Source organism: Gekko japonicus, unplaced genomic scaffold, assembly GCF_001447785.1.
Source record: "Gekko japonicus isolate JY-2015 unplaced genomic scaffold, Gekko_japonicus_V1.1 scaffold58, whole genome shotgun sequence".
NCBI lineage: Eukaryota > Metazoa > Chordata > Lepidosauria > Squamata > Gekkonidae > Gekko > Gekko japonicus.
Genome location: NW_015162475.1, coordinates 605966 through 618368, shown reverse-complemented (window position 1 = coordinate 618368; position 12403 = coordinate 605966). Strand labels below are relative to the sequence as shown.

The window sequence follows — 12403 nt, the reverse complement described above, 5'->3', positions numbered from 1 at the left end:
CTGCTGAAATGCTTCCCACAGCTTTGTCTGCCTTATTTCTCATAAAAGTGAATAGTTCCCTAGTGGGTGAGAAAGCATAACTGGGCAATAAGGGATTGCCTGCAGAAAGAAAGCAGAGCTTGCCTCAAAAGAAGACCATCTAGGAGAGTTCAGGTTGTCCTTGGACACCCTGTTCACCACCATCTCCATCTCCCTGTGTGTCTCGTTTACTTCATCCTCCAGTCCCACCTGTCCCTTCTAGATGGACCTTTGCCGTATTTCCACCTCTTGGCTATCTCTTGGGTCCTAAGGATTCTTTTTTGCTATTCATTCTTGCACCTTGCCATGTCCTTTGTATGAAAGGTGCAGCTTTGTCACCAGGATTCAGTTCAAGAAATGGCTAGGATGCTAGCAGGCCTGTGTAAAATTAGCTGGACAGAGGAGTAGCTTAGCCTTGCATGAACTGTGTCCCTTTTAAATCCACCAAATCAGTGCATTGAATGTAGTTGCCTTTTTTGCTGTTTTTTTTTTTTAAAAGCCATATTTGTTCTCTGGCCACTAAATGAATTGTTCTTTATGGGGGAAAAATCCCTATCATAACGTATTCCCAGTCCAATTAGGATTTCAAGCTTTCCTCCTGAAAAATACATTTAATTAAATGTATTACTGTTGAGCTAAGATGAGAAATGCCCTAAATTCTGATCTGTTGTGGCAGAAGTCCTGTGCATAGACTACTCTGTATACAAAGTACTGCAGCCATTTGAAGCATCAAGTACTTCTTGCACCTGGGTGGTGGCTCGTTCATAGCTAATTGAACTAACTGGTTGTGTCTGTTGCAGTAGATAGCTGTTGAGTTCAATGCAGGTGGCCCTGTAGTAGAGTTTGTGGTGTTATAGTATTTTGCAGTATGATTCAGAGGTGCAAGGTACTTTAAAGCTCACTAGGGGTCTTCTGAGATCCTGACAGCGGTCTATGTTCCCAGGGAAGAGCGCCATAAAATACACCATGAGGTCAGCAGAGCAGAGATGCGTTCCTGCAGAGGGATGACCATTTATTGTACCTGCCAGGAAGGACAAGATGGATAGGTGTTGTAAAACATGATCTGGGTACTGAGACGTGTGGGATGTGTCCTCTGGGTTGATTGGGAGATTGGGGTTCACCTTCCCATGTGCGGCTGAGTTCCTAAATTTGCAGTGGGTGAGAGTCTTCCCGCCAGCAAAGGCACGAAGGGTTAAAAGATTGGTAACATCCGTTAGCCTTTGTTCAAATGCTGGAGGTCATATTCCCCTGCATGGAGCAAGTGGGCATGAGGATGTGCAAGTTAGGATGCGCAAGTGGGGGTTAGGATGTGCATTTGTTCCACGGTCATCTTTGGGGTAGGAGTCGTTGGAGGTAAATGTTCGGCATTGTTAATTCCGGCTTAGTGTTATACTTTTCTGTTATTTTCCTTAGATCTTAGATCATAGAGTTGGAAGGGACCTCCTGGGTTATCTAGTCCAGCCCCCTGCACGATGCAGGGAATTCACAAATACCCCACCATACCCACAGTGACCCCTGCTCTGTGCCCAGAAGAGGGCAACCCCCCCCCCACATCCTCCAGGTTCCCTGGCCAAACTGGCCTGGAGAACAATTGCTTCCTGACCCCAAAGTGGCAATCAGCATTTCCCTGGGCCTGTAAGAAAGGGTGACTTCAACGTCCATGCTGAGGACGCGACCTCCAGCCGAGCTGTGGATCTAGTGTCCTCCATGGCGGCACTGGGACTCTCTCAGTTCGTCTTGGCTCCCACACATCGAGCCAGTCACATGCTCGATTTGATGTTTGCGGCAGGAGTGATGGTGGACCGGATCACTGCCCTGGCAGTGCTATGTTGGACCACCATGCCCTGAGGGCCCGTCTGAATGTTCCACCCCGACCCTGTTTAGGTGGCGAGCTGATTTTGACTTGCCCACAGAGCCAAATGGACCCGATGCGGCTCCAGCTGGCTCTGCGAGATCCGAGGCCCCCTGGTGGTTTGTTAGATGAGCTGGTGGAGGATTGGAACTGCTGACTCTCCTCAGCCATCGACAGGATTGCTCCCAGGCACCCTCTCCACACTCGTGATAGGCGAGCACCCTGGTATACCCAAGAGTTGCGGCTGCTGAAGTGAGAACTGAGACGGCTAGAGAGACGGTGGTGCCGTGCTCGCGACGAAGTGTCAATAACATCTTATAGGACGTTTATGAGATCCTATGAGATGGCAGTCAAGGCTGCAAAGAGAGATTTCTATGCGTCCTCGATTGCATCTGCTAGCTCATGCCCGGCCCAATTATTTAGTGTAATTCGGTCCTTGACAGCTCTGCCTCAGGGCAGGCAAAACGCTAGGGAATTGGACTTAGGCTGTGAGGCATTTGCAAGCTATTTCGCAGATAAAGTCTTGGCTGTCCGCTGCAACCTCCCCGCCACAATTGAAACAGTTAGGGAATTCGAGGCCCCTTGCACGTCTTTGGTGCTGGGTTTAGTGTGTTTTGACCCACTCAGCCTGGAGGAAGCTGACAGGTTGCTCGTATCAGTGCACCCAACCACATGCGACCTTGATCCGTGCCCCTCCTGGCTCATTAAAGCAGGCCATGAGGGGTTTCGAGGTGCACTGTGGGAGATTGTCAATAAGTCCGATCCCTTCCAGTCCAGCTTTCGCCTGGGCCGCTGGATGGAAACGGTGCTGGTCGCTCTGACTGACTATCTCCGTAGGCATCTGGATCGAGGTAGCGTGGCGGCACTGGTGCTGTTAGATCTGTCGGCTGCGTTTGATACAGTCGACCACCAGTTGCTGGCCCGCCGCCTCGCTGACGTGGGGATTCAGGGGCTTGCTCTCCAGTGGTTTGCCTCTTTTCTCCAAGGTCAGGGACAGAGGGTGGCGATTGGGGACCAGCGGTTCCAAAGGCATCCCCTTGAGTGTGGGGTGCCCCAGGGAGCTGTGTTGTCCCCTATGTTGTTCAATATCTATATGCGCCCCCCTCGCCCAGATTGCCCAGAGGTGTGGGCTCGGGTGTCATCAATATGCTAGTGCAGAATGCTGCATCCAGGCTGTTGATGGGCCTCTCTAGGCGAGACCACATCCGGCCTGCGCTGCAAGCGCTGCACTGGCTGCCGATAGCATACCGGATTCGCTTCAAAGTGCTGGTCCTTACCTTTAAAGCCTTGAATGGCCGGGGTCCGGCTTACCTAAGGACCGTTTTCTGTGGCGGCTCCTACCTGGTGGAACGAGCTCCCAAAGGAGATCCGGGCCCTGCGGGACCTTGTGCAGTTCCGCAGGACCTGCAAGACGGAGCTCTTCCGCCAGGCTTTTGAGTAGGAGCTGCTGCCGCCACTATTCCACCACCATGGTACTGTTCCACCATTTACCCCTATTATGGGGGGGTATGCGTCGCCTGGCGGAAGCGGGTAGAACATCATCGCTGGAGTCCTCGTTACTTAATAAAGCTGGCCGTCGAATTGGGATTACTGTCCATCTTGGGGATTTATTATATTATATCTCATATAGGATAACATCAGAGCACCTTAAATATTGTCTATGGGATTTTATTGTGGATGTTTAACTCTGTTTTATTATATTTTATCTATTTAATCTGGCATTAGCTGTATGTTAGCCGCCCTGAGCCGTTTGGAAGGGCGGGATATAAATCCAAAATAAATACAATAAAAATAAATAAAACTTTACATTTATCCCCTGTTGAAATTCATTTTGTTTTAACCCAATTTTCCAGCCTGGGTAGGTATTTTCCCTGTCTTGTGCCCTGGCTTAAATTGTAGAAATAACGTTTTCCCTGTCTAACAGAGCAAACTGTGATTCAAAGTTCTCCTCATTGCTCACACAAGGGATGGGTTGGAATTATTGGGAAACTGCCCTTTGCACATGTTCAAAGGCAGCCTTTACTAGTGTCTCCCATGTCACTGGTAACTTGGGAGGCTGGACTTTTCTAACTTTGAGTCGTGACATGAAGAAGGAGAACACACTGTACAAGCACACGAACATGCAACATACACGTGAACACTCATAAACCCAGGACAGGTGTATGAATGTTTGGAAACAGTTTTGTCAGGAAGGATGTTTTGCTTTGACACAAGTGAAATATCTGGTGCAGTTACTTCAAGAACATGGGAATGCGAGCTCTGCCTGAGTGCCAATATAGTATTTATTCCTTGTTACTATATAGTGTGTGCTGTTAAGGAGAAGTCATTAAAACTAAAGAGAACCATTAGCGTACTATATCTCCAAATATTTTTAAGGCAGTTAGGGCCTTATTCCTAGAAACTGTGTTTGAGAGATGCAGATCTTTTAAACGTAAACGCCACTTATAGCAGAGGTTCTTGACATTCTGTGGTACAATCTAAGTGATTCCATCTGATCTGCAGCAAACTCTATGTACTATGTTTTCACTTTATAAATATGTCACTGGAAAAGCCTGAAGTAAGCTTTTGGAAAAGGGAATTTCTGGCCTTGTGTTTGGAAGACTCCATTTTAAAAACTCAAGTACAAAACCCCTATTCATTTTGCTCATGCTTAAAACAAAAGGCCAAAGGAAGCACTGTGAACTAAATATGATGATTTAATTTTGTACGAATGATTAGCTTTATTTTAGTTTTATAAGCTGCTGTCTGTGCTATAGCAAAGTATCTTAAACTGTAATGTCTATGAATAACGCAGGGAAAATAAAAAGGGTTAAATGTTACTTAGGGGTATGTGCCACTAATTACATAATGATTCACTAACTAGCTTAACCACACAACTAACAAGGTACTTATGAGTCTCTAGAAAGTTGGATTTGGGCTTGTGAAAGATTTCTACGGTTCCTTCAAAATAATCAAAGTCAAGTTTGCAATAAGGGACACTTATGGGTTTGAGGTGCAGGTCAAGTAACCTTCCTTGTAGCACATTCTCAGGTGGGAGAGGCACAGAAGCAATAGATGGAAGGACTAGAACACAAATTAAGGAGGAAAAAACCCTCACACAAAGCCTAGGGAAATGCGCATGTTGGTGAGGAAGCTGGGTAGCTGAGGGCTAGGAGAATCATGAGCACTTCAGGATATAGAGACCAAACTCTGTCTATCAATCTTCCAAGCAGAGAATTTAATATTTCTTTAGGGGGGGACCCTACTACCTGTTTCAGAAAAGAAGGACTGATTCTCCATTAGTTAATCTAATCCCTTCTAAAGACCACCTAAGATTCCTGATCGATACACATATATTTTAGGGCTGAATTCCTATCATTTGAAGATAGGTTTTGGGCTTCTGGATGAGATTAAGCCAGGGAAATCTGTGGGAAAACTTTATTTCCAGCTCTCTTCATCCCCGAATGTGAACTCTGTATTCACTGTCATGACTAATATCCATTGATAATTGCATCCTTTATGAATTTGCGGAATCCTTTTTATAAGTATTCTAAATCAGTGGACATCATCACATCTCATGACACTGAATTTCTGTAAACTGAGTGAAGCTTTTTGTTTATCCCAATCCCTTGTCAAACAGATTTATTGAGTGTCACAAAATTCTAAATTTATGAGAGGGAGTGAAGGTTTTAATTTTTAATCTTGTGTAGACATTTTGTAGAAGGTAAAATAGAACCCCCAGTTATAACAATGTTAGTCTAAGCTAATAGTGTGATTTGTATAATAGTAGTATTAGTATAAAAGTATCTTACAGATTTCCATGGACTACTTTTTGAATAAATGTTACTAGACTCATTTCATGTGATCCATTACTGAGTCAGGAGTGGAATTGAAGCAGACCAGCAAAAGTTCACTTCAGCCATGAATGCTAATCAGTGTAAATTCCCAGAATGTTAGAGAAACTATTATAAATAAATAAAGGATTTTATTGTTTGCTTGTTCTTTTAGACTAGATAAATATGTATTAAATAATAACCATAAAGGGGTTTCACATTTTAACAATTGGCTATAGTAGCATACATATATATATATATATACCATATGAAATGAACTGTTTCTAATGTTATAAACAATAAAATCTAGACTGAACAGAAGCCACATATCCTGCTCCATAATTTAAAAAACATGTCTCATGAACCTAAGGAAAGTCCTAGCTCAAAAACAATTGACATTCAGAAAAGGCTTTAAAATTCTACATGTTAAACCTATAATTCTGTTTAAAATTATTGAATTTAGTAATGGGAAGCATTTGCTCATTGACTTAAACTGAAGAGTTTTCATTTTCTAAAAGGATGGATGAGCTTTACTACAAAAGCAATAGGAAAGTCTAAAATTACCACTGCATGGAAATCTGAAACAAACTTCAACATTTCATAAATATGTTGTGATGGGAACAAATGATCAAAATTAAGTTGTTAGTGAAATTTACAGCTGGAGATTTACGGTCTAATGATAAAATATATATGGCTTTTATGTTTGTAAGTTATAGAAAAATGCAAAAATGATATTTTGGCAGATTTTTGGTAGTTGATATGGAATGACAGTTTTTGGTACTGTGTATCTAATACTTCTATACTGTAGATCATTTAAAAATACAGCTAATATGAAAGATTAATTTTCATTGGTTAGCTGACTTCCTTTGAATGTCATGATTAATGTGCTGTTTCATTCTGTTTCATGTTTAATAAGAGAAACAGGATTCTTTTAAAAAGTGATGGAAATACTTTTTAATATGTTGATTTACGATTTTGTTAACTCCAGCTGCTAGCTCTTTTTATTAAAGTTTTTGGTATATTGAAAATGTGTTTCCGATCAGCAGTCAGTAAAAGAATAAAAGAACTTTTACACCTTGAGATAATGTACCTCATGTTTAATAAGAGAGATGGTTTTTTCTTTCTAAAAAGACAGTTTTATTTCAATTGGTAAAGTTTGATGTACTAACTGAGGTTTACTTAGAACTACATCTTATTCCTCTCAGTATTATTATATTTCTACAGTTGAAGTATGATTCTCCCATAAAGCTGAGAAAATTTGGTTAATATATTCAGACACAAGATTATATAGAGAATTCAAAACTTGCTAAGAAATTATAAGCGAACTATAATTTTGTTTTATGTCAGGTATTTTTTTAAAAAAATCAATTTAAAATATCACAGGTGTAACGGACGTGTTTCTTTCCTGTTCGTACTATCTGTGGTTGACAGTGATTATATGGTATGACTGACTGGATTTTGGTACAGTTGTGATTGTCCCAAGGAAGGAAATTCTAGACTTTTTAATCTGAGTTTATAAATAATTGTGCTCCTCTGGTATAATGTAGAAAATAAGGGTGTATTTTAAAGCATGTGATAGAGTTTGAAAAAAGGAAAGTGAGTATACTTTTAGCCCCAAGAGTTAAAAACCCATAATTTTTAATATGTTCATATAGACATGTAATCTCTTGGTAGAAACCTTTCCAATATTGAAAGGCTGTTATTAGGCCTTTATTGCGGGGAAAAAAAATCAACTTTGGATGTTCTAGCTAGGGTTGCCAGGTCTTACCTGTGTCCTAGTGGGGGGCTCCAGCCTGGCTCCCAAGGTCTTCTGGTGGAAGTGACATCATTGGGCCGGGCATGTCGTTCAGGGGACACTCTAGCATTTGGGTTAAAAACTCTGTGGTCACCATAGAGTTTTTACCCAAATGCTAGAGCATCCCTCGCATGACGTGATGTCATTGTGCTGGGCATGTTGGGTGCAACAGGGCTCTTTGGGGGCAAGGCTCCCCCACTGGTCAGCTGGCCAGCAGTGAAAGTGGGAAAACCCTATCCCCATTGGGGGAATAGCAACCCTAGATCCAGCTGACTTGAGGAACTTCAGGTCATTGCTGAATCTGCCATTTTGGGGCAAGTTCTTAGAGAAGGTGATGACCATGCACCTCCAGGCATTTCTAGAGCAACTGATTATCTTGGTCCTTTTTGGCCTGGCTTTCATCCAAGTTGTAGAAAAGAAATATTGTAGCTGTGGGATTGCATTTTGCATATAGATTTGAACAAGCCAGTCAATGCAGGCTGCTAATATCTACTAATAAATGTTAATTTGCAGAACCTTAATCTTAGTGCCATGCTTCTTAGGATTTTGTTTTATTTTTTAAATGTTTTTTAAATTGCTTTTCAACTACACAAACTACAAGGAAAGGGAAGAAGGGGTTAAGACTAAAATATAAAGCTAAAGGAAGGACCGTATTTCATAATGATATAAATAGCTTATTGTATTTCCCAACCTTAAAGTAAATTAAAAAATATAAGAGGAATATAACTGTTTAAGATTAATATAGAATCAAACTAAAGCAAGCATATTTAGCCAAAATAGATGTAAGCCAGTTTCTCATATAACAAACGGATAAAAGCCTTTCAGAGTTAAACGACGTATTATTTTGCATATTTCTTGTTTTTCTTGTGTTTACTCTTGTCATAGGTCAGTCTAACTTTGAGGAGTTTTGGAGCGGCTTCTCCTTTATCATCATCAGAGTCCTCTGAGGATTTGTCAGTTGTACTTCCACCATCTCCCGATTCATGTTCACTTTCTTCTTCAGTTTGTTTAGTGTCCTCTGTTTTCCCTTTTTCTTTGGCTGTTGTTTGATGTTTCTCCACAAAGGCCTTTGCTTTTTGTACAGAGTCAGTCTTCTCTTTCTTATTCTTGTAGTTGAAGATAAGTCCTTCTGGAAATATCCATATGTAGGGAATGGATTGTTTGCGTAGAAAAGCAGTTAGATTTTTATACTGACTCCTCCGCTTTTGTATTTCAAATGGAATGTCTTTTAGTATTTTGTTTGTCATGCTTCATCGGGTGTTTGCTATCAAAGTTGCATATATGGGATATTCAGTAACGTTGAAGATTTTTTTTTCTGGAGGATAGCCATGTTGGTGTGCAGTAGAACAGCTAGATTCACCTTAGAGACCAACAAGGTTCGAAAAGGGGGGGGGGGGTATAAATCCAATTGACTGGTTCTATTTTGACCCTTGCCAGGGGAGGGCCGGGTATAAATTTAATAAAATAAATAAAATTTCTTTCTTGAAAAAAATGGAAGAAACAACAAGGGGGGACGTCCCCCTCAAAATCCAGCAACTAAATAGCATTAAAAAGTTACACATAAAGATACAAAAATATAACAACATTGATGGCCGGTCTACACATAGGTTTCTATAAAAGCTTTCCAGGTATCTAACAATAAGTCCCTGCTGAGTCTCTCGGTTTTTGCTTGTGCCCAGAATTGAACTTTGTTGGTCTTGAAGGTGCCACTGGACTCAAAACTTAGTTCTCATATTTTTTTGTTAACTCTTGTATTTGTAAGCTAATTTACCACCATTCACATACCTTAACAACCACCTTAATCCAATCTCAGCCATAATCGCCAAGTTACTTACGCATCTTGTTTCTGGCTGGCCCTTCCTGGCAGCTAGCCCTGCCCCCCCTGGTCAAAGTCTAGGTGCAAGCAGAGTCAGAGTTCAAAGTCAAAATTCAGTCTAGAAAGTCAGTTACTAGAGAGCAGAGTCCAATTCAGAATGTGGTCCAGAAAGCGGGGTCTAGCAGTGCAAGGGTGTATACATAAGCAAACAGGCCCTGCACTGACAGAATTTGCCCTTGTGGCCTTAACAGGGATACATCCTTTCATGCCCTGCTTGAATGCAATTTTTTTGAGATTATGAGGGATTACTGTATTAAGCCTTTATTCAATCAATTGTCCCCCTGTACTCTGGAAACCCTGGCTCTTCTACTCAGGGATAAGGATCCTAAGATCATTCTAGCAATTACAGAATTTGTCTCAATCCTTTTAGCCCTTGCATCTAAAAAATAAGAAATAAGTGTTTTCTGCTGCTCCATATTCATAAACAAATGAGCTTCTAAGGGTACGAAAGGAAAGGAGCAAGCAGATCCGATATCCAAGTCCAAAGCTGGTCCAAAGGTCACTGGAGTGGAGCAGAATCAGGCATTGTGGTTGCAGAGTCCACCAGGTGGTGACTTGTTGCTTCCACACTGAGCAGTCTCCCTCGACTGGCTTTTATAGGCATCTGTTGCAAGGTCTTACTTGCAGCCAACTGCTTGGGAGTAATCCTGCAGCTACTCATCAGCAAGCAGCTGGTGTTGGGCCAGGAGACATGTGCTTTGTCTCCTTTTCTGGAGCTCCATTCTACATCTTCATCTCCAGCGCTCAAAGGGTGTGGGTGAACCTGGAGGGCTGGTAACTACTACCTGGGTTTCATCTATTGGAGTGGCTGGAAGGTACTGTTGGCTCTGCATCAGCTGTGGACTCTGACAAACATGCAGTTCTTCATCTTGCTTGTTGGCTTCTGCTGCTTCAGAGCTGGCTATGCAGTACTCCTATCCTCCTGAGGAGTCCTTCTTTCCTGACTGACCCACAACATCCTCTCTCTCTTCCTAGATGTAATGGTTGAGGAAATAATGTTTCACCGTATCTGAAGAAGTGTGCTTGTGCATGGAAGCTTATACCTTGAATAACACTTTGTTGGTCTTAAAGGTTCCAGGGGACTCTAACTTTAATAAATCCATATGCAATTGTCATCTGTATTCCATTTGTTCAAATATAGAGTTCTAAGATCCTCTATCCATTGATTTACTAGAGGTGGACACTTATCTTTCCAAAGCTGTAATATGTATCTTTTAGCTGTAGTAAGGGCAGAGGGTCCTTTTTTGTTGACCATCGGTTAGTCTCCAAGAGGCAAGCAGATAGTTTAAAAGTACATAAGCATCCTCAAAAATCAATGAACATTCTAATGTAATATTGATATGTGTAATAACTTCTGAGACACTTAATGCCACAGGGCAATATTTAGAATACCAACAAATGTTGCCATTCAACAGAAGTTGATAGTTTGTATCTAGAACTCAGCTGAGAAAATAACAAAAATTCATGAGTTTTATTATTGACAAAAAACAGTTCTATTAACAGTTTTGTAGTTTTTGTGAGCAGTTGCTTTTAAGTGTTCATTGCACTTCTATTATTGCTTGGGTGGAGAAACATGTAGGAAGAAGTACTTTTTCAAAATCTTCAGTGCCATTCATATCGTAACAGCTATTGGGGCAGAGTTTTTCTTTTAGGATTCTGTGGAACCTTTGGGTTCAGCAAGCATATCCCATGATTCCTACAAAATCCTCCAACTCCCCACCTCTGACACTTCATTTTCTCCTTGTTACAATTATTAATTAGTAGAAATGTTTTGCTTTTGAATTTTGTCATTGGTTAAAAATAAAAGAATTACCACTCTTTACTTTTGGTGGGCAGGGGTAGGTGCTTTGTAGGAGATCGTGACATGCTATTGCAGTCAAAAGGGTTTCAGAATGCTGCATTGACCTAATGATGAAATGGTTTGCTAAATCTAATGATTTCGATTTACTTAGTCATGTTGGCTTTACTATGAAAGTTAAATATCAAAGGATTTATTAGTAATTCCATAGTTTGCATTTAAGAAATGCAGTAGTTCTTAATTATATACTTTCAATAACAATCCAGGTCCAGCTTTCTGCAGAATTGAATAGCTTACATAGACTGCTTTGTTTCCTTTTTATTTAGGTCGGGATTTGATTTGTATACAGTCTATGGATGGAATGCTCATGTTGTTTGAACAAGAAAGCTATTCTTTTGGCCGCTTTCTGCCAGGCTTCCTTCTGCCTGGTCCATTAACCTATAGCTCTCGGACAGATTCCTTCATTACCGTCTCTTCTTGTCGGCAGGTTGAGAGCTACAAGTACGTATGGATGTTGCTGAGCCCGCATGCGGGGAGGGCGGGGTATAAATAAAATTAAATAAATAAATAAACATGCAACTTGTTATATTGAATCTGTTGCCTTTTACCAGTTAATTGAATCAAACACCAACAGTCACATTTGTGGGATGAACCATATGAAATGCGGATCATTAGCTTAACTAGATCAGACCTTGAATCTTGTCTCTGACAGTGATGTATCCAGGTATTCAGAAAATTTAACATAGTGTGATACTGCTCTGTACTCTTAGGGTATTCATGTAAAGCAGTTTTGTTAGTGTTTAGATTAGAATCTGGTAGTCCAATGAAAGTATATTCCATTTTATAGGTTTAAAGAATGGATTCTTTTCCATATTTTAGTTCATCCCACCCCCCGACAGTCTAATACAATAATTACACCCCCCAGCCCCCCCACACATCCTAGCTAAAATATGAAATGACTTGGAAGAAACCATTTAGGGGGTTTTATTTGTTCTTGGTTGTTGTTTTTCTGTAATAGGTACCAAGTGCTTGCATTTGCAACAGATGCTTCCAGACAAGAAACTGAGCAACAAAAACTAGGGTCTGGAAAAAGGCTTGTGGTAAGCTCTGCTTGTTGATAAGAACAATCAATGGCATGCTAAAGAAGGAAAAAATTAAATTCCAATTTGTGTCAAAAACATAGTTCCATGTTGAAGAAGGACATCTATAGGCACAGTCCCTTAAGCTGCTTTACAAGCAAGGGGTTTATTGT

At 41.1% G+C, this 12403-nt stretch overlaps 1 protein-coding gene across 1 annotated transcript in view; it reads left to right on the top strand.

Moving 5' to 3' along the window:
• The window catches only part of BBS9 (Bardet-Biedl syndrome 9), a 303763-nt gene that overhangs the window by 14043 nt on the left and 277317 nt on the right, over window positions 1-12403 (top strand). The window contains exons 5-6 of the mRNA XM_015405741.1: window positions 11478-11652; window positions 12170-12251. Coding sequence (XP_015261227.1) covers window positions 11478-11652; window positions 12170-12251 — 257 coding nt within the window. The remainder of the gene's footprint in view (window positions 1-11477; window positions 11653-12169; window positions 12252-12403) is intronic.